Source organism: Xiphophorus couchianus, chromosome 13 (genome assembly GCF_001444195.1).
Source record: "Xiphophorus couchianus chromosome 13, X_couchianus-1.0, whole genome shotgun sequence".
Lineage (NCBI taxonomy): Eukaryota > Metazoa > Chordata > Actinopteri > Cyprinodontiformes > Poeciliidae > Xiphophorus > Xiphophorus couchianus.
In genome coordinates, this window is record NC_040240.1 from 8,640,584 (window position 1) to 8,663,212 (window position 22,629).

A 22,629-nucleotide genomic window follows, 5' to 3' on the forward strand; every position below is an offset into this window, starting at 1 on the left:
ATATTCAGAATGTAGCTGTCAGTCACACACCACCTACAACTGAAGATGGTGTATCCAATACTGCACAATTTATTTTATTTCCAAATACTTTTGTTCATTGCTTGTGGTCAGTCTTCCACTGTAGACATTATCAGAAATGGAGTAGATACACGTCAGTAATGTCGTTTGTGCCAACTTTTGTTAATTTGTTGATACCTTCACATTTGACCAGCAGATGGCACTGTCCTCCCAGCTTTTAAACTTTGTGCTAGCTGCTGCTGGAACGAGGAAAACAGCTGAACTCATTTATTATTTGCTCATAAAATCTTAATCCCAAACATCCTATTAGTCCATCCTTGCATGTCAGTCTCATCTATTTCTCTAAAAATAAAAGTCAAATTAATACAAAGGAGCACCACTATGCTGTATGCAAAAACTACCAAGCAAACAGGTAAGACTGAATAATCATAAAGGATGTACATGGAACCTTGTTTTTTACTCCAAAATTTAGCACATCCACTAAAATGTGTGTCTGGGTGTGTGTGGGTGTGGGCGTGTGTGTGTGTGTTGCTTGACCATTTAGAAATGACAAGAAAAAGAAATGTACAAAATTCTGCTTAAAGTTCAACTTAAACGCAGCATAACTCTTGGACAAAAACAAGTTTGTATGTCTTTAAAACGTTGCGGCTATTAATGTAATAAACAATATAGAGTTGAGGTAACACAAGATGACAAAAATCTAACTTTTCAGTCCTTCCATTAGTGTGTAAATTGATCAAAATGTTTTTAAAAAGTACAAAAAAAAAGAAAGTGATGGAAGACTGTGTCCCACGACTTAGTGTGTAGAGACTGTATCTAGTCTGTCGAGCCCTCCTCCTCACACACATTGAAAACATTCCGAGCTGAAAAAGGTCAGAGGTCGCACAGTCGGAATAAGGCTGGACCCTGTTTCACACTCACGCTCACGTAGAACACGCAAACACACCAAGGATAAATTAGTCTCTGTGTCCATTTTGTGAGTGTCTGGAGCCGTCAGACGGCCGACCGAGGAGAAGTGTTCTTCGAGTGAGAAAGAAGTTGGAGGCTCAGTGACTCATCTGAGGTGTGTCCTGATCCCAGGTGGCGTTGGGTTCACTGAAAGACAAAGCAACAAATGAGACCACAGTGCTAGGAGACAGTGTAAACATCATTTAGTCTTGCAAAAGTGTCGTACGCCTTGAACCTTTTCACACTTTCTTGAGTTTCAACCACAAGGTTTATTGTACTTGATGTGCTAGACTGGCACAAAGTGGCACATAAATGTGAAGGAGACATAAGGACACATGGTCTCACATTTCTTTATAGGTATGAAAAAATGTGACAGGAATGTATTTGCCTTCAACCCTGCATCTTCTTTCACATGTTTGCTTTGTAGCCTACATGGCTTATATTTGTAGTACATATAATGTTATTGTTGCCTGTTTTTTCCAAGACAGTTGTAAGTTGTTATTTCAACTTACAACTGTCTGTAAGTTGGCAGTCTTTTTGGGATGATGGGTTGAACAGTGTTTTATGAGATGCTTTAAAGCTTGGGATAGGGTTTTATAACCTAACTCTGCGTTAAACTTCTCCACAATGTCTGGTTTGTTCCTTGATTTTTAAGATGCTGTTTGTTTGCAAATGTTCACTTACAGACTTCTGAAAACTACACAGAGAGGCTACAATTATATGTAGCTGTGCTACATTTTCATTCAACTCCACAATCATACTCTATTTGACGTATGTGCGTCCCATGAAATCCCCCTAAAGTAACCTTAGAGTTTGTGGTTGTACAATGACAAAATGTGGAAAAGGGGCAAGGTCCTGCATGTGTCCAGAGTGACTACCTCTGTTTTCTTTGCTTGGGTAAATGCGAGGGAAAGGCTTGAATTCATCGGGCGGCGGGAGGTCTTCTACAGGGTGGAACTGGAACTTGGATTCAAAGTCGTCTACTGGACAGAAAAGATGCGGCTAACGGTTAAAACATTCAAGCTCGTATTGTTCTCATCCAATACAAAAATTTATTTTAGCCTGTATCACAAAATAACATAAAATCTATACAGATACCTAATAGAATAGAATAGAATAGAATTACTTTATTCATCCCAGCAGGGAAATTATTTTGCAGTTACAGCATAGAGACAAGACACAATAACAACTACCACTGTGTAGCAATTGTAGACAAAATAAAAATAAAATATAACATGCTGTCAATATAAAAAGCAACTTAGAGCAGTCCTTGCAAAGATTCAAAAAATGCAGATACAGTATGTATATGTAAATATATGTACAGCAAGTGTGCCACAGTGCAGTTGTGCAAAATTGGACTGATTAGTGCAGAACAATGATTTAGCTTTTATTGTACAGTGAGATGGCATGTGGCAGGAAGGATTTCCTGTATCTGTCCCTACGACAGCGGAGCTGGAGCAGCCTATGTGAGAAGGTGCTCCGCTGTCTGTCCACTATGTGGTGGAGAGGGTGCTGTTTATTGTCCATAATAGACAGAACCTTCTTCAGTGTCCTCCTCTCCACCACAGTTTCCAGGGACTCCAGCCATAATAACTCAAACCATAATTATGATGTATGATTAATTTGAATTTAAAATGCAATTGTTTTATTACGTTTTATTTATTAACTGATGCATAAAAGTTGCCACACAATTTCTTGACATATAAATAATTATTCAATGATGTAATGATTTATTTATCCGTTAGCAAAATTGAGGCACGTTTGAACCTCCATGTTTGCAAGGTTCTAAAATGTTTCATGTTATTTATATTTAAGTATTTAAATTCAGCCTCTACAATGCAAAACGTCACAGTCCTTTCTACCTCCCAGGCTATTGTTTAAGCTGTTGTTAAGCAAAAGCAAAGGACAGATATAAAGGTTTCAGAAAACACAAGAACTTTGTGTTTTCAGATGCATCAGAAAACACAGTGCATCAAACCCCACAATTTAAATGTGGCGTACTGTCTTTTTACCACAATTGTACATTCTCTCTCTTTATACGCAACAAAGTAGTGAAACTTTACCCAGACTGTGGAGGTGTCCATTCCTAAGGCTGAATGGAGGTGGTGGAGGCGGAGGGGGAAGAATGCGGGTGGACAACTCTGTGGTGGGGGAACGTGCCGGAGGAGCCGGTGGAGGAGCCAGCAGCCGACCCACACCTGTCAGAGAGACGAGGGGGCCCACGTCAGCAGTTTGATCCGACCACATGCAAAGTCACCACGATTTGATCTAATGCCAGCTAACGCACACAGAATGTTTAATGATGCTTATTTCTAACTCAGGGAAAAAGCAACTATTCAGGTAAACTCCCAAAGCACACACAGAGTGTTGGGTTTAATGGCAAGGTGCGACTAGCGCCACAGAATCCAACCTGGACTCTGCATGGAAAGTCCACAAAGAGATGTTTCTGTACTCACATATGGAGAAAATCGGCAGAGGAGTCAATCTGAGCTCGTTTTAAGTCAAACAATTTCATGATGACTGTATTGCATTGTTTCACTGTCTCATGGTTTAACCTCTGGCCCTATGTGAGGGTTAAAAACTTTTGCCAAAATTGACTTAGGCCATTATTTTAGGAAGGTGACAGTTTTCCAAGTATCTCAGCAACTCTGTGGTTGTCCTTCACCACATGTATCAAACTCGAGGCCCGGGAGCCAAATCCGGTCCACCATAATTTTTAATGTGGGCCTCTTGACTCTATAGAGTCACATAAATATAACTTTCATGATAAAAGTTGTGTGCTTAAATATTAGTTTATCAATAAAATCAAAGCAGTTTTGCTTTGATTACATATTACATAGGTGTCAAAAGCTTTCCAATATTATTCAATTTCAAGAAATATTCATCAAATGCAAAGAAATCTATTAATATTCTAACAATTTGTTAATAATTGTTAACAAATTGTTTAGAAAGCAATACTGCAATAGCTGACAACCGGCTCTTTAAGGACATTTATGGTCTTGATATGAACCTAAATGAAAATGAGCTTGACATCCCCTGACACCATTTTAACTCTGGACAATTATATTCTGAAATGCTGATATTCTTTTGGGCTGTCAATAAATGCCACAACGTCACATATAAAGTTGCATCTTGGCTTTTCACCTGTTCAATACAAGATAGCTTAGAAGTTAGCTAAGAATTCAATCACCTTTCACTTTTATTTCATTTTTTTTCTAAAACATGACTCAGACTGCACTGAAAGCTTTTCCAGCTTTGCAAAATCACTGTGTGCAGTTTTAACCTTCGAGCTATTTATAACAACCTGCATGATGCAGAAAGCTGTGGACAATAAAAGGTGGATATAAAAACGCCTCCCCGCTGACATCAAAGACATATAGGCACCACCTACCTAAACTTCTGGGCACAGCTGGCGGGCGCCGAGTGGGAATGTTGCAAGGGTATGACGGTGGCAGCGAGCGCATGGCTGGCGAGGGCACCGGGGCCACTTTGGGTGGCGGTGGTGGAAGGGTGGTTGGGCAGCTTGGGGTGAAGGACGTTGGTAAAGGCGGGGGAGGAGGAGGTGGAGGAGGTCCCAGGAGGCTATCACGCAGAATGGGGAACCTGGATGGTTCAGAGAAGGGAGGCGGAGAGTAGAAGAAGTAACCTGACGAGCGGTCTGGGATGGATGAAGGAGGCGGGTGTGTGAGAGGGGGAGGTGGAGGAGGAGGAGTCGATGGCTGGGGCAAGGATGTGTGGTGAGAATGTTGAACAGGTAGCCATGTTGGCCTGGTGACCTGGGACGGAGGGGGAGGAGGCGGGCAGGAGGGAAGGGAAGGGGGCTTGTTGGCTGGTCGTTCGGCTTGAGGTGGCGGAGGAGGGGGAAGCACAGAGGGAGGGGCGGGAGGAGGCGTCGGGGGTGAGGACGCCGGGAACGGTGGTGGGTGCTTGCTGCCGTGAGAGGGGGAGGGTGGAGCAGAGGCGGAGGAAGTGAGAAGACGTTGGAAGGGGTTTTGGATCTCTGCCGTCTTGGGAGACTCTGGAAGGCTGCTTGAGTCCGCCGATGTAGGAGGGTTCCACTGCGGCCTCAAGGAGGCAGAGGAGCTGGACCGAGACACTTCACAGGATAGAGACAAACAGGAACCATAGTTAGGCTAATACAGTAAACAAAAAAATAGTTTGTGGAGGACAGGGTGTGTTGAACTCACCTTGGGTCTTGCTTGGTAAGTCTCTATGACCAATAGGCCTGAGAGTGGGAAACCCTGCAGCAAACAATCCACTTAGTGAGGGTCCTGTGGGACCAATCCCAGCTGATTGGTTTTGAGAAGAGCCAACATCTCCTGTGTTAGACTTGGACTCTATGAAAAAACACATTAAATATATTTGATTAGTAACAATATCTCAATGGTGGTCATCAAATTGAATCAAAATAATAGAAGCCTGATGTTAAAATTATGAAACTGATGCTTCAGATTAGGTCAATGAATTAACATCCATCTGCTTTCTTTCGGGTGGATTAAACCGCAAACTGTTTGGCTGTCACTTCATATAAATCATTATAAGATTTTACTCCTATCTTTAAGAAAAGAAGATCAGAAGCAGGGAGATTATAAATCACATTGTCTGTGTTTTATTAGCCTCTATAGGGATTCCTCCCTGAAGTGTAACAGAGTCCAGTTTGTGTGCATGTGTTCAAATATAGATCACAGACACACAACATTGACACCCCACACCTCAACTCCCCCTTTGACCTACATAATCTTCTCCCACACTCTCATCTTTCATGACCTTCTTACTAGAAGGGCATTTTAAAATAGACTTTTTATCAAATCTCCACACGATTAGACGATACGGTTCTGGGACTCACTATCAACTGCAGGAGCACTCCGGTCGTTGACCTGTGTGACTTTCCTGAGTTTGGCGCCTTTCTGGATGTCGGCCAACAGAGCATTTCTTCCACCTCCTCCGCCAGGCTGGAGCTGAGGAGGCTCCAAAGGGCACTACGTGTGCCCCAGGGGGAAAAGAACAAGTATCAGTTATGCCTATTACGTTATTGTAATTTATGTCGCAAACAAGAGGAAAAAAAGCTCCTCACAATATTTATACCACTTGATGTTTTTTTTTGTTTGTTTTTTTTTACATTTTTGTACCACAAACAACAATTATTTCTAAGATTCATAAAACTTACAGTAGTGCACAATAAAAAATAATTAAGTGCTTTTTTTATTCAATAGCCTTCAATCTGTAGAATCACGTTTTAGTGACATCTGCAAGTGTTTTGGTGTGAGCCTCTGCCAGCTTCACGCCTCTTTGACTGACATTTCTGCCAAGTTTTTTTGCAAAAATACTTTCAGCTCAGTAAGACCGAATAGAGAGAGCCTGTGATATTTTAAGTCTTGCTACCAGAAATTCTCACTTAGAGTCCGATTTGGACGTTGACTTTGTGACTCTGATAAATAGTTACTGTATAATCCTAACCTCACTTCAAAAGTCTCTGTAACTTTATTCTTGGTGTGTTCTTTAGTCGTCCTGATGCTGTTGTTCAATGTTCTCTGACCTCTGAGGTCTCCATAGAACAGCTGCATTTATACCGATACTCATGTAGAGCAAAGGGAAACAGGACCTGTATTGTTGCTACAAACGAAGCTCCCTTGTCTCCTATGTTTATATGTGACCAGTTCATGCGTTGCAAGTTTGCAACCTGGCAGACTGTCCGCCGTTGCTATTCCTGTCTCTATAATGGTCTCAAGGATCTTCTGTGACGCTGCCTGTTTAGATTTATGAGAGCGCCAAAAGCTAGACATCTGCTGAGCTCTGGCCAAGCAGGCGCTACAGAGAGCGCATGCACACAGTCTCCACCAGTCTTTACCACCTTTCGCCCCAAAGGTTGTTCGGCCTCCTCCAGACAAAAAGGAGCTCATGTGACTCAGACAAGTAACTGGAACTGCTTGCAGATTCAACCGGAATAAGGAGCATTTTAATGACACTCAAAACACGTTGCCTTTGGAATAAGTTTCTTTCCACTGCACTCTAATCAGTAATGGAAACATTTGCACAAACATCCTTCAATGCTGTAAAACAGTGAAGAAAGGGAAGACAAGTTGCTCCTTTTTGACATTTTAAGCGGGAAGACAACAAAAAACGAAAGGAAAAAGTGAATTTTAAAAACCCACAGCCACCTGAATAGCTAAAAGTTATGTTAAATATCATATAAAATGCATGCCACACTTTTCAGAGTACCACTTCATAAAAATGTACTACTTTATGACATTTAATCTACCCCGAACTGCAATATTATTCTGGTTGTGATGTACCAACATTTGAAAAAGGTGTCGATACTTATTCATAGTACTGTAAATCTAAATGATTTCTTATTGGATTTTTTGTTTGTTTGTTTTATGGCCATATTCTTGTCCATATAATCATTTCTTATGCAAATATATAAAAGTTCACTGCAAAAACACACAATCTTACAAAGTATTTTCAGTCTCCAGTGCAAAATATCTTAGTACTCTTTAAATAGGATAAAACTAACTTGCAGGTAACCTTTCAGTAGAAAATCTGAGCTTGATTTAAGTCAATAATTACTTAATATTAATGAAAAAATTCTAGTTATATGAAATAATCTGACAGCAGAACAATACATTTTTACAATAATATAACTTATAGTAATATTAGTAAGAAAAATTACTTGTAACTAAGATTTTGTGTTTTTGCAGAGTATCAAATTATTTTTCCTGTAAACTGCTAATTAAATTGACACCAGCACATAGAGACACACAAATTAGAAAAAATAAAAAACAAAATGAACTAAGAGAATATTGTTTGTGACACATTTCCACACGACTTGTCTTCCCCCTACACAGAGAAGAAGAAAAGCTGGAGATCACTGAGCTGTTTCTTCAGTTTGCTCCATGCATTAGTTCATTTAAAACGAGGACGCTGTGGAAACACAACACCTTCCATGCTGGCCAGAGTCGCCTCTTTGTCCAGTTCTCTGCGTGTTTGCGTGCATTGCTCAATCAATAATGCAAAGGCCTCCTCCAGGTGTCGGGTATACGCAGGTGAGCGTTTACAAATGGATGAGAAAGATCTAGAGGTACACAGGCTCACCTGTGGCAGGACAGCGGAGGGAGGAGGCGGTGGCGGGGGGCCGGGTGGAGGCGGTGGAGGCGGTGGAGGCCCTGGGGGCGGCATACCGAAGATTCAGATACCTGCACAAGAGAAATGCACGCTTTATCACCACAACTATTTTCTTCCAGCGTGGCTACTGGTGATGTTCAGATTGCATTTTGTCACCATGGACTGCCACTGTGTGGAAGGGGGCTAGATCTGATGACCTCCTGGCCTTTTTTCCTGAACAGGAAAGGCCATGCAGCACAAAACAGGAAACAGAAAGCACTCCATCCTCTCCGCAGAAACCTGACACAACTCTCCGCCTCCTATCTAACTCTTCTTCCCACAATGCTGGGCTTGAGACGGGAACAATGGGGAGCGTTGTGTGAAAAGTACTAGACCCCTAGCCTTTCGTCACTGTGTGACGAAAGGCTCTCGGTGCAGTTACTGGATGGAAAACACATCGAGGAAAGACCAGATGAAGAGGTCCTGCACTGTTCAAACATATTGTTCTTTTTTTTTTTTCCTGAATATACTCAGCATGTCTTCGAAGATCCAGGATGGTGTCAGCAGGTTCTAACCAACGTGGTCCTGTAAAAGTCTCTTCAGCCTCTCAATGACAAACACTCAGACTGAAAGCATCCTGATGTTTTTGCACACTCATCCCTCTGTGGAATTTGCTCCTGCTCCTCCTTAGCAATTTAATAAACGCTAAACAGGACCTGTATTGTTGCTACAAACGAAGCTCCCTTGTCTCCTATGTTTATATGTGACCAGTTCATGCGTTGCAAGTTTGCAACCTGGCAGACTGTCCGCCGTTGCTATTCCTGTCTCTATAATGGTCTCAAGGATCTTCTGTGACGCTGCCTGTTTAGATTTATGAGAGCGCCAAAAGCTAGACATCTGCTGAGCTCTGGCCAAGCAGGCGCTACAGAGAGCGCATGCACACAGTCTCCACCAGTCTTTACCACCTTTCGCCCCAAAGGTTGTTCGGCCTCCTCCAGACAAAAAGGAGCTCATGTGACTCAGACAAGTAACTGGAACTGCTTGCAGATTCAACCGGAATAAGGAGCATTTTAATGACACTCAAAACACGTTGCCTTTGGAATAAGTTTCTTTCCACTGCACTCTAATCAGTAATGGAAACATTTGCACAAACATCCTTCAATGCTGTAAAACAGTGAAGAAAGGGAAGACAAGTTGCTCCTTTTTGACATTTTAAGCGGGAAGACAACAAAAAACGAAAGGAAAAAGTGAATTTTAAAAACCCACAGCCACCTGAATAGCTAAAAGTTATGTTAAATATCATATCATACTCAATTTTGAAAAACAAAGGTGTTCTGGCAAATAGTAACACATATTCACGTCATTGCAGCAGATAGAAAACATTAGAATTTAGCAAGACAAACAACCTGGGTCAGTGTTAGCCAGAATGCATAGATCTACATTCATGTATTTTTGCGACTTATAGCCTCTGACATGTGCTCGATTTAGTTTCTTATGGGTCAAACTGTTTTAATTTTTTGTGACACCACCTAGAGCCTAATTTTGATGTGGAAGATACAAGTTATATGGCTTTTGATTTGTTTATCAAATAAAAACCTGAAGAGGTGTGCTGTGCATTTGTATCCAAGTCTCTTTACTCTAAGACCCCCCAAATAAAAGCCAGTTCAACCAGTGACCTTTAGAAGGCACCGAAGACCAGCTGTTTTGTGAAGCTCTTGAATGTTTGTGAGAAAATGTTAGCGAACGAAGGATAGAAGAGCAGCTTGAGGAAGGGTTATATATGTTAAACTCTAAACATCTCAAATGCAAACATGCCAAGAGGTAGATGTCTGCCTATGCTGACACGCAAGGCAAGGAGAATATGAATCAGATGTCAGTAGTAAATCGGCAGCAGCTGCAAAAATCCACAATTTAAACCATTAGAATAGAATAGAATTCAACTTTATTGTCATTGCACTGTCACAAGTACAAGCAACGAGATGTAGTTTGCATCTATCCAGAAGTGCTCTACGAGATATAAATATTTATTTACAGATGTACAAGACTATGTATGTATGGACTATAAGGGGTTATAGCAAAGAGATATAGATATTGTGTATAAATATAAATATAAATATGGGAGCTATATGCACAAATTATACAGAATATACAGAATATACGAGAATGTTAGGGAATGGATTATATATGTATATAATATAATACAAGATAAATAATGGCAGATAAAATTTACAGGTTGTATATGTGTGTGAAGAAAACAGTCCGTGATGTGTGTGTGTGTGAGGATAGTCCATGTGTTATTGTTGTATGAGAGGATAGGGGATAGTCACTCAAAAATGACTTTTATGGAGGAGTGGCAACAATACGTTAAAGGAGTCTAGTGAACAGTTTGCTATAAGCCATGTAGGGAATATTGCAAACATTTGGAAAAAATGCTAGTAGTTACATGAGACTAAAATTCAACGAAATGCTAAACACTACGCTTGGCAGAACACAAAAACTGCTCATCAGTTTCTCACTACAAAACATGGCTGTGGCAGCATCGTGCTGCAGACAGGCCCACCTCCCAGCACGACAACAATCTTATACATGCATACAGAGCAACGTTGGAATGGGAAAAATCACAGCTATCGTGTGTTAGAATGGCTCAGTCAAAGATCAGACTTAATCAGACATCTTCTATCATATCTGAGATTGAGATATTTTGCAGAGCAGAATATCTTGCATAAATTTCAGTCTGTAAGTGTGAAGTTGAGTTCGAGACATATCCATAAGCATCCTTCATGCAGTAACTGCAGAGAAATCAGGAGGCTGAGTGCAAATACAATCCATTCTTCTTTTTTTTAATTAAAATTATGTGTCATTTTCATTTTACTTCGCATTAACTCACTAATTTCTGTTGTTCTGTAAATACCCTGCTCTGAAATTGCAATAAGATTTGTGGTTGTATGGCAAAATGTTGGACAGTGCAAAAGGGGTGAATACTTTGCGAGGTACTGTAATTGTTGCTTCACCTAGTGAGAAATAAACCTAACTGTTGCTTAATGGATTTGCAGATAATAAATAATAACAATAATAATAATAATAATAATAAAAATAACAATAATAAAACATCCACCTGTTGCACAAAACTGTGTAAATGTTAAAAAGGTACTTTACCTTGTAAAAATAACCTTTCTGCAGAAACAGCTTTGGTGCCTCAGAGATCAGCACAGTTGAGTCCTCATGGTGCGCTCTTTATAACGGGACTGTGACAAAGTTATTTTTAGTCAATATAGGCCAATAAGACGCCACTGATCAAACGTACAATCCAATTTAGGTCCCATAAGCACCTGTAAACTCATTTCCTCTTGCAGAAACTCTTAAAGAAACTTTTCTTTTTCTCTTATATCTACGGCCACGGTGAACGCGCCCAGGCTGTGGAGCGCTGGTCCAGCTCAGCAGCAGCAGCAGCAGCAGCGGTTGCGGTTTATTTTCCCAAACGCGCTCTGCAGACGCCTCACCGTGCCAAGCCACACCTTAACGCCACATAACAAACAAGGGAACCAATGGTGAGGGAGAACGGTTTGTAGCTTTAAATAACACGTGGAAGGTAATCGAATCGATGTGAGGTCTATTCTAGTCAGTGGAGATTACATTACTGCATCAATTTTAGGAATTTACAAATAGTTTTAAGCTATTTCATCCTCCCTTCCCAGCTCTCGCAACTGTGAGGTAGACACTTAAGCGCACAAGCTCGCCCTCTTGTGTTGATAATACACCATTGCACCTCTCAGTCACTCATACATTCATCTCCAAGGAATCCAGCTCTTGTTTAACCTGTTGCACCTTAATTACTGTGAGATAGACGAAAAATATTGCTAATGGGATTGCAAAGAAGTGATTCTTCATAAGTGTTGACACACACCTCAATGTTTAGCAGCTGCAGAGGAATGCAGCAGCACAGGTGAGGTACTCCCTGAAGCATATACTGTAGGTTTGGCATATGCTGCAGGCCCCGTGTGTGAACACTTTGTAAAACCTTCTTGCTTTTATAGGATTATGTCGTACGACATCAACGGCTGACAAAAGGACATTGTTTTGTCCCGTTGAACCTACGCTTTTGTTCTGAAAATTTGTTTTCCTTTCCGTAGAGTACAGCGACAAAATCAACAAAGGAAGCAAAACAAAACAAAAAAACTTCACCTTTAAATGTTCAGATTAAGACACTCATGGGCTATTAAAGCACAGACACACACCGGTAGAGTCAGCTGTCGCAGGTTTATTTCTAATTTTGCCTATGTGTTAAGCATTCACAGGTGATCAAAGCTACACAGCTCCTTTTTTTTTAAAATAAAAAAAATATATATGTCACATGTCATATCTTCATCTGGATATCAAGAGCATATTGTTTTCAGTAGAGGCAGCTTTGCAACAAACCTTGCAAAATATGCCTGATTGAATTTAATCCTTCATTAGCTTCTGCTTTTTGCTGGTAAATATTTCTGATTCACCTTCACTGGAATCCTTCAGACCGCCCAGAGTCAAACGTTTTGCAAAGGTCTTGCAAAAACAAGCACTATCCTTCATCGTAGAAAAACTATTTGTAGCATTTTAACATTGTTTTTTTTTTTTTTTTACAACAAATATTGGAAAACAATTTTTTGAACATCATTTCCAAGAGGCATTTCACTTTTTTGAGAGATAAACAACTTTTGATTACTGCTTTAAAAAAAATTTTTAAAAAGTTATTGTGATTTGATGAACTGTAAAAAAAATAAAATGAAAAAATGAGAGTATCGTGATAAAAAAAAAAAATCAAGGTTTAAAAAAAATTTGTTTCAAAACCATTCAAAAAATATTTCCATCATAGAAGTTTCTGGTGTTCAACGTCAGCTTAATGATGGCTTCTTTTGGTGAACCAATTCTGCCATTTGGAAATATTTTAATTGCAAAAGCAGTGGGCAATTGAGATATAGAAACTAAAGAAGTCCCAGTTATCAACATTAAGATATTGCTGGTTTAAACTGCAGTTGGGAAAAAACCGTGGGATGGTACCAATAACTGGACAAGTCGCCAGTCCACGATGTGATGCTGTACATTTCATGATACCTTTACTCAATATTTTCATAGAGAGAGAATCCGATACCAGCCCATTGCTTCTCATACTTGCCCTTTGAGTTGCATTTGTGACATTTCATGTGCAAAATGGTTCAATGACCTTGATAAGAAAAAAAACATAAGACATTTGTAACATAACCCTACAAAATGTCTTAAATCTTAAAAATAGATTTGAACTCATATTCAGAATTCTGCATTACTGACATAAAACCCACGTTAACATCATCCCCAGCGCTCAGTACAGTACAATGCCTCATGAGACTAAAGTTCCTTCAGCTATTTAAATCCCACTCCTTTTGAAGCAATACTGTGAAGCAGTCTTTTTACATGCACACGCACACACACGCACGCACACACACGCCCACTCCTCTCCCCAGGGTCATCGTTTGTCCTCCCTGCCTGGCGCTGCGGCTTCCCTCCCCTTGTCCTCGATGGGAAGGGTCGAGCGTGGCCTCCTCTTCTCCTTGAACCGACCCGAGCGGGAAACCTTCATGTTCCTGCGGCACGTCTGCTCGTTGAACACCGATTCCAGCTTGGAGTCATCGAAGGTTTCGTCGCTGAGGAGACTGGAGCCCTGCGCGGGGAGGGTCTGGTCGGTGGTGGTCTTGGACGAAGAGGACGGGTCTTTCAGCCTCTCTGGTTGCTGGGCGAAAGGGTTGAAGTCAGGGCCCAAGCCGTACGGATCCGCATTCTTTTTCTTTGGGATGAACACCTTCCACCATGGGACCTTCTCTGTCATCTTGAACTGGCGGTTGGGGCCTGTGAAAAAAAAAAAAAAAAGATTGAAGCACTTTTAAAAGTTTTTTTTTTTAAATGAACAAAACCTTGCAATACCTTTAGAGTTGGATTCAACATTTCCAACTCTATCAAAGTAAATGTGATAATAATAATAAGAAAGTTAAGTAAAAGACACTGATGTGGCTTTTCCTGACCAAGAGAGGTAGTAGTTTTGATTCCAACAGAAAATGGAAAAAAAAAAAAATATATATATATATATATATATATATATATATATATATATATACACATTTATGCAACAAAGCATTTGTCCTTAACCTTTATCTGATCTGTCTTAAACCTAAAAAACAGTGCAACAAAGTACATGCTGTTTGTTGCTCTATTTATACACACAAACATGACGTGAGAGAGACGCTGGAAAGCTCAAAATGATACAGCAGAGCAACTTTTGCCGTAGTCTGTTCAGCCCTCCTATTATCAACTCTCGCTCTCTTTATAGCCTCAACAAACTCCCTGATATGAATTACCGTTTCTCAACATGTAGCAAAGACATGTTTCCTCTTGAAATGGCAATTTAAACAGCTCACTGATACTGAAAGCATCTTTGAGTCAGGGAACATATGGGACTTTAAGCAGAGTTTGGTTCGGGGCCCCTCTTCCTGTCGAGAGCATCCCATAAAGACGATTCTTTGATGCTTCACACAGTGAATTTAATTTAGAGCTTGCACGTTTTAAAAACTTGTAATTTATTTATGCTGAAACCGTCAAAGTGAATTTAATAGTATTCTCACTCTCAATTTAAAAAAAAAGCATGCAAATTCTTTATATGTGATGATAAAATTCCAAGAATTTTAGGCTGGTTTGGTTTGCTTTGCCTTGGGCAAGCTCTTCTTTGAGCAACTTGACACAGCTGCAGTATCTGCACTTTAGAGTTCTGCTGCCAAACTTGTGCGTTCACTGACCTGAAAAAGATTGATTTATTATCTGTACTTATTCATAAACGTACACTCTGATGGTTTGTCAATTTCCTGACAGAAATAGGAGAGGTGTTTTTATTATTATTATTTTCCTTTCATTAGTTGAGTAATTTTTAAAAAAGACATTTCACTTTTTGACTTGACTGCAGATCAGCTGATCGAAGAAAAAGATGGCCAATTCCGAATCGTGGCCCGACTGATCGGCGCACTGATAGTTACAACTTTGAAACATCTTTGACATTTTTACTTCACTGCCAAATAATCACCTAAAAAAAAAACACAACAAATCCACGTAAAGAACATTCTACACGTCTACATTGGAATATTTTTCGGTTCCTGGGTCCAAGCTTCACCAGCCAATCCCATGAATAACCAGCGGAGCCATATTTAGCCTCTCTGTAAAACTGGTTTATTGAGTCGTGAGAACAGAAGCGCAAATCAGTGTGAATCACATGTCAAGAATATGCATATGATAAGAAAAAGTACCAGTGCTCTCTTACCTGAGACGTGGGAAAGAAAGATGATAACAGTTAAAGGGAGTCCAAACCACTGGGCAAATTATATTATTAATAGTCCTAAGATATCTCCAAAGCTTTTAGGACGCGGTGTTTTTTGGGGGGTTTTTTCTTGTTAGACCGCAGACCTGGGATCAGAAGTGACAACAATCCGTCAAAGGGTCGATGATCAATCCATTTTCAAGCAGAGGACACCTCAAAAAACCTCAAACACCCCGCACCAAACAGCTTGTATCGCTTTTATTGTCGCTCTTGTTAAACAGTTCGCCTGCGTTCTAAACCGGCCTTCGGTAAAAATGGACTTACATATTTATAAGAAGCAGCCTAACCTCCTCTGAACCTACAAGTTTCCGCCCGAAACTTCGTCCAGCGCCACCTGTTCTCGCTGCCGATTGGCTGAGCATAGCGCGTCACCTTAGAACAGCCCAGGTGAGTCCGGAGCGGCTGTGGGTGGGGCTTTTTGGTTGCGTGGCAACATACCCCATGGGAGCTCGCGCCTCTTCCGCGGCAGATAACGCATAAAAAGGACTCCTTTGTATCAGGTTAACCCAACCCAAGCCGGGGAGCCAAATTATGTTTAGGCTGTGGCTCACCATACAAAGGAGTGGAACAGGGGCGGTGGGAACTTTCTTCTTTATTCAACAGGGGTTGTATTATCTACTCTAGATAATAATAATAATAATAATAATAATAATAATAATAATAATAATAATAATAATAATAATAATAATAATAATAATAAACAGGCTACATTCAGTGAACTAGAGATAATCTACATGGATTTAAAGCATAAACATGGATTTAGTGTTAAAATCATTGCAGGAAGATGCCAAAATAAGCCGTGATATCAGTTTTATCTCTATTAGTAATTACTCTATAATTTATTTCTATTTCATCTGCATGTAGGAACCCCCTGTCTCGCTGTTTGGCAAGTGACCAGGAAACGCTACGGAGATTATAAAGGACAACATCAAACATAATCTGTTGGATCTAGAAAGATACTGCTCCCTCATTGTAGCTGCAAACATAAACTCACAAAGCAACCATTAGCATACTCTCACATGAGACTGGTGTGTAGGTAATTTAATGTTTAAGATCATTTTTGTCTCCCAAAATATTATTTTATGATGTTGTCATTTTATTTTCAAAAATTGTAAATACATTTTTAAGTTATAAATTCAGTGATGTCCATATCAGATATTCCATATCGGTTGATCACACGTGAATGATCATGTCTTTTCAAAGCAGATAAATAAATGTTTTTGGTTTTTTTATGTATATATTTGCAATGTTCTTTGTTACTGTGTCTGTTTTTGGGGCCACTTAATGGAACTGTGATTGTCATTGTAGTGTTGAATGTGTGGAATATCGCAATCAAACTATTTGGTTGCAACTTTTAAGGCTTATTTTAGGAACCATATCTGTATTTGTAGATCTTTTTGCATCTCCTAGAAGTGATCCTACGCTGTTAAAAGTTGTTGACCTTGGAATCCCTGAGCGGTTTCTGTCTGTTTGGGTTGTTGCCAACAGGGAGTACCAGAAGAAACCCAGACTCAGAGGGACCAAACCAGACAGGTCAGAGATAAAGTTGTGTAGAGAATTACAGCAGGGTTGGACCAGAAAGCAAGAGACTTTGAACATCTTTAGATTTCACACACTGTTTTCCAAACATGAAGAGTACTTTATAATGACAAACTACCATGTAGGGATGCGGGATGTTTGCTCGATATCCGATATACTAAAACTCATTTGGCCAATAACCAACACCAATATTTTTGTCCTATGCCGTCTTACTGAAACTACTGTATATGTCTTTCTTTACTGTGGAATTAAAATACTGCATTATCTTTGTAAGTTTATCCTGTTACCAAATGTAAATGCTTAAAAGGAGTCTGAAAATGATGTAACACTTTCAACTTGCTTTACGTTTAATGTCAAATGACATTTGCGCTCTCTAAGGCAATGACAACACTCAAACACTGCAAATTTGACGTTGTGCTGTGGTGCAGGCACCATTGTCACTGGTTTGCCTTTTATATCGATGAGTTATTTTGACGGAATGGCCAGTGTCCTATATATTAAATTTTACAGCTAATATCGGCCGATACCATGCCGATAAAATCGTGCATCCCTACTACCAAGACAAAACCTTTGTGATTGACGGGACTCTAAAGAAGATCATTGATGAAAGAAGTGGGAACAAGTCCCATCGTATTTCTGCAAGAGCAGAAGAGATGTTCAGCTCAGACAGGATAATCTGTCAACAGTAGCACTATTATTCAAGCACACCAGAATTTAGCTTTTATTTCAGAAATGACCAAACAAAACTGTTGTAAAAAAAAGCCAGAGAGGGTTTGCAACACGTCATTTAGAATGAATGATGTTGGCTTTCCCTGAGCTCCACAGTTATGCAGATCTTTACATCTAATTTCTTTTGCCCATTCCTCTTTGCAAAAATATATTGCACAAAACGTCCAAAAATTGCATTGAAACTGGTGATTGTAACTTGATAAAATGTTAAAAAGGTCTAACAGGAATAGTTCTTCAAATGTGCAAAACGGACCCGAGCTGCCAAGTGTAAATAGGATGATAAAAGCTTCCTTATCATGCCTAAGGTGATCTGAAGTGTAAAGTGGGGTTACTGTTGGCAAATATGAACGCATCATATTTGACAAAGACAAAGACACGCCCTTCTCCCTGTTTGAACTGCTGCCACCCGAAGAGCAATTAGTACAACCTGAAACATTTTTTCTTTCAGACTGGCAGCCTCACACCCTTCTTACAGAAGAATGAAAAGTAATTTTGAGCATACAAGTACTCTCCAAGAACAGAAGTTCACACAAGAACAAGTACATGTACTAGGAGAACGTTTAACATTGGTTGGTACATTCTATTCTAGTAAGACACTATTATGGGATCACTTGTTTTTTGATAGATGTTGTGGGGGAGAATGTACTATTGTACTTTTTGCAAAAGAAAAATAAGGTAATTTATTATTTTTGTTTAATTATTATTTCTTGTTATCAGTGTTGTCATTAAAGCAAGCTGGTCCACAAATGATGTTATTGACATTTCAATGAATAAATGATTGAAAAAGTATTGAACTCAAAGGAGGGGATGTATTAAAAAAAAAAGCATAAAAAGCCAAAAAAAAACAGCTAAAATATGTCAGTATTTAGAAAGCATCCCTGCTTCTATTTGCAAATGAATGTCGTCTCATTTGGTAGTAACTGATTGTCATTGATTACCAAAGTAATAAAAATGGCGATACAATTTACAAAAGCAAAGATTCCTTCACAAAAAAAATCTTACTGTTGCAAAACAAAGTGGATACAATGATTGCAGCTTTTGCTCCGAACTTCATAGCGATCAAGGTTAAACTCATAAATCCGGAAGTGGAAAGAACATGAGACGCATAAGTCAAAAGAATTTTCTAAAACGTTGTCTGTAGTCTGCTTCAGAGAGACCTGGGATTAGCGGGTAAAATTTGTTCAGTGAAAATAATCGGAAATGCACTCAACCACAGTGGCCTACCTTCAATGCACAAGAATTCATTGCTGAAGAAGAAACATTTTAGAGGTTGTTTAAAGTTCTCTGCAGAAGCAAGGCAATGAAATATTGCGAGAACATAGTCAAATTAAAGCTAAAGTCTTTTGATGTCGTTGTACAGACCATGTTTAAAAGGAGATCGGCCTCCATGTCACTCTCCACAAACACAACGCCAAAAAGTTAAGTCTGCAAGTGGGGGCTGACGTCCAGCTTATGATTACTAGCCTACTTCATAAAGCTGAAGGAAAGACGAGAAAAGCATTTACATACCAACTTTGTATGTACATATACTGTATATGTTTCATTAATTGTCCCCAACAATGGAAAATGCCATTGTGTGTTCCCATACAGAAAACTGTTGCAGAGGTCATGGCCTGAAATAAATTAAAACGTGATGTCACCCATTCAAGTGTGTCAAAAATATTTATGTTGACTCACAAGCACACAGACCGAGGCACACGAATCTGCGTAAAGGCTTGTTTTGTGATGACGCTGATGCGTTTGCATCATGCGTGGGACAATTGCTTATGACGAGAGCAAGGTGTCCGTGCATAGCTGGGAAAAAAATCTCTTCTTGTCACTTTGAAGTACTGGCTAACAGGTTGAACAAAGTTGTGCTGCTCATGGGAAAGAAGGCAGGAAGGCAGCCAGTTGGACTGGTAGAGTCAGCTGGGAAAGGAACAAGCCCAGCGAAGGAAGTGAGCAGCTACTGTTCCTAAGCACGGCAAAAACATCAACATGGTTTGCTCACTTTTTACAAGTACTCAAACCTTTTATGACTTTTACTGACAATTTTCTTATATGCAAACTCTTTTTTTCCACACCAATGACAACAGGGAGTCAGGTTGTTCCTGGTGTTAGTTAAACAGTTCCCATGCAGCTCCGAAACAGTTGCTTCCTCCAGAGCACTTGGGTGGAGCAAACCACAATTTGTCTTAATGGAATGAGTTTAATCCATCTAATTGTCTTTTTAATTTCAGGATTGTACTGTTTGACAGGTTTTCTTCAGGGCTTTCTTGAAAATATGAAACCTGCACATTGAGGCTGACCTGTGATTAGTGCAGGAACAGAGGATGAAAACTCACAGGAATGCAGAAAGGAATCTAACAGTTGCAAGCCTTTTCTTTCTGTGCGTCTGATGAGTTTCTATTAAATGTTGTTCTTACAAAAGTGATACAGAGAAACTCGCTGAGATATGCAGACAAACAGCTCTACTGTAAGCTCACATACATCTAACACAGTGTTCTTCTGATTGGAAAATTTGTTTCTTGTATTTCTTTTCACTATGTGGAATTAAATGGGTTTTTTTTTAACAATTATGTCAAGTATATGTTCATAAAGCTATCTCAACTCAATAGATTTATTGTATTTCTGCACTAAAATGATTTTAGGCAACTGATAGAAATACAGGCATTAGAGCTCTTTACTTATTTATTTCCAAAACTAACTGACATATTTTAGTTAGGTTTTGTTTGCATATTCAAAGTATCTTGTGGAAATACTTACATTTTCCATATTTGGTCATTTCACAACTTCTAATTTCAATCTTCTTCGTATAAGTACTCTTTACGCTGATGCCCATGAATAAAATTCAATGCTGGCGATTCCAAAAACCGGAAAAGCAGCCAAGAGACCCATGTTAACTTTGGAGGAGATGCAGAGATCCACGGTTCAGGTGGAAGAATTTGTGAACTGGACAACTATTTGTGGTTCACGCCACAAATCTGCCCTGTATGGAAGCCTGGAGAAGACGTTCACCTTTCAGCACTAGAACTACAATAGGATGGTTGACATCACAGAGGATGTGACCCAGTCAAAGTACAGATCTGGAATCTGTGGTAAGAATCAAATATTGATGTTTATGGATGTGTTTCATCCAATATAATTGTCTTTGCGCCATTTTTGCAAAGATGAATGAGCAAAAGAAATTAGACATAAAACTTTAATTGCACAGAAACATGGTTCTATTAGCAGTGTATATCTTGATCCTAATAAAATACACCAACATTTGCAGTTGTGAAGGCACTCAATTAGGCACAGCGCACTACCTAGTTTTAAACATAAAAATCTTTCTGAGTAAGCAGCTGGCTTTCTCTGTAATTTGATCATGCACCTTGCCATTTTTACCATTTGTACCACATTGAGTGTATAGACACTTAATTAATAGTTAGATTCAGGAATAGTATCAATCTTACAATCACACCTCTAGCATTAATCAAAAAACTTCACTATTCCCAAATAATTCCAAATGCTAGGAGTTTTCTGTGTATTTTAAGTCTTTGGAGTTTAGGAAACATTATTTCCTGGCTGTGGCCTTACGCATGTTGAAAGCGGATCGTCTGGGTTTGTAATTCCAGACTGGTTTCTGTCTGTTTCGTTGGCAACAGGGAAGAGCCAGAGAAACCCAGTGTCACAAAGTTAGGGGGGGGGAGGATTAAGGAATATTTTTTGCATTTCTCTCCTTTGAGTGGGAGTGAACAATCTCATCATTGCACCAAGACTGATTCAGTCATGAGAAGGTTGCCCTTTTCTTTTCTTTGATCAATTATTTCTGTACAAACACATAATGCAAGAGATTTTTCTTTAGAATTTTACCTCTTGTAATTCTGACCTGTGATTACTTGGATACATTAATTTCAAAAATATTTTTCAACTCAGTTGCGTCTCTACGTTTGTGTCTGTATTGCTGACTGTGTTTTATTACAGTTACCTTTTCTGATGATTTTAGAACTGTTTGTCTGACTGGGATTTAATGTTTTGGGTCTTCTTCCACCAGCGTTTCTTTCCTTATGACAGAACTGGTATAACTGAGTTGTGTTTGTAGACCGAATGGCTCAGACACACCTTTCTGCTCGACCTACACATTTTCAATAGGACTGAGTTCAGGGCTTTTGTGTTGACCAATCCAGAACATTGACTTTGTTTTCCTTAAGCCAGACTTAAAGCCCGAAATAGCTTTAAAGTTAATAGAAGGCTTGGCTGTATGATGAAGAAAATATTTAGATGAAAGAAGTATACATTCGGTGTCTTAAACTATTTATAGAATTGCTGCCTTTAAGGTTGTGGCAGTTCACTACATACCGTTAGTTTACCACAAGATGGAGCCAAAAACACAATAAGTGCCAAGTCAAGCATTTGTTACTAATTATAATGGAAACAGCAGAGAATCATCAAACGTACTCCTTAGAGGGATCTATGTAATAATTTTCCAGTGGGGTGTCAGCTGGGAGATGAAAACTTGTCTGAAGTTCACAAAAATACACAAATTGACTTTTTAAAAATGAACACCCTGAAGAAATGCTCTCAGTGTGCTACTTATTCACTCATGAGCATTACATTTTTAACCCATATATCCCAGTGTTTTCTCTACATGTTTACAGATATTCTAAAGAGAAATAATAAATATTTCCACGGTGATAACAATACAAACCAAGCTGGTCTGGTCGTCGAAAAGTGCTGTACTGGGAATATACAATAGACGTTTTGAATGCTTTTGATGACAGCAGCCGCTTTTTATGTCAGGGAAAGACCCAGTGCAACAAAACAGGAACATATCAGGTTTCACTCGCTGAACAATGAACTGAAAGCTACTGAAATGCTACAGTTTCTCCATGGAGAGCTACAATCCTCCATAAACCTCTTCTTGGTCTCTTAGATAAGTGATTTACTACTTGGATTTTAATGAT

The 22,629-nt window shown here is 39.4% G+C and overlaps 2 protein-coding genes across 5 annotated transcripts; both read right to left on the reverse strand.

Moving 5' to 3' along the window:
* Window positions 1–3: 3 nt before the first annotated feature.
* On the reverse strand, window positions 4–11,539 carry wipf3 (WAS/WASL interacting protein family member 3). Of its 4 annotated transcripts, none has more exons than XM_028036045.1 (9): window positions 11,397–11,538; window positions 11,238–11,312; window positions 8,059–8,159; window positions 5,813–5,945; window positions 5,154–5,303; window positions 4,358–5,062; window positions 3,030–3,164; window positions 1,845–1,949; window positions 4–1,113 (listed from the first exon to the last, which is right to left on the reverse strand). In XM_028036045.1, exons 3-9 carry the CDS (start codon window positions 8,140–8,142, stop codon window positions 1,073–1,075), a joined length of 1,353 nt encoding a protein of 450 aa, XP_027891846.1. In that variant the 5' UTR covers window positions 8,143–8,159; window positions 11,238–11,312; window positions 11,397–11,538; the 3' UTR covers window positions 4–1,072. The 4 variants fall into 4 exon arrangements, with proteins under 4 accessions (XP_027891846.1, XP_027891844.1, XP_027891847.1 ...); XM_028036043.1 differs by having other exon boundaries at window positions 11,224–11,312; XM_028036046.1 differs by having other exon boundaries at window positions 1,845–1,946; window positions 11,224–11,539.
* Window positions 11,540–12,840: 1,301 nt separating this feature from the next.
* LOC114155903 (proline-rich protein 15-like) lies at window positions 12,841–15,784 on the reverse strand. The gene is made up of 2 exons (XM_028036049.1): window positions 15,380–15,784; window positions 12,841–13,923 (listed from the first exon to the last, which is right to left on the reverse strand). Exon 2 carries the CDS (start codon window positions 13,901–13,903, stop codon window positions 13,544–13,546), a length of 360 nt encoding a protein of 119 aa, XP_027891850.1. The 5' UTR covers window positions 13,904–13,923; window positions 15,380–15,784; the 3' UTR covers window positions 12,841–13,543.
* Window positions 15,785–22,629: the final 6,845 nt, after the last annotated feature.

Bases quoted from the DNA above. Each gene is read 5' to 3' on its own strand.
- LOC114155903 (XM_028036049.1), bottom strand. From the start codon at position 13,903: ATGACAGAGAAGGTCCCATGGTGGAAGGTGTTCATCCCAAAGAAAAAG.
- wipf3 (XM_028036045.1), bottom strand. From the start codon at position 8,142: ATGCCGCCCCCAGGGCCTCCACCGCCTCCACCGCCTCCACCCGGCCCC. The intron at 5,946-8,058 runs GTGAGCCTGTGT...GGGCACACGTAG, and splicing joins CCTCCGCTGTCCTGCCACAG to TGCCCTTTGGAGCCTCCTCA. The intron at 5,304-5,812 runs GTGAGTCCCAGA...GTTTTTTCATAG, and splicing joins GAGTGCTCCTGCAGTTGATA to AGTCCAAGTCTAACACAGGA.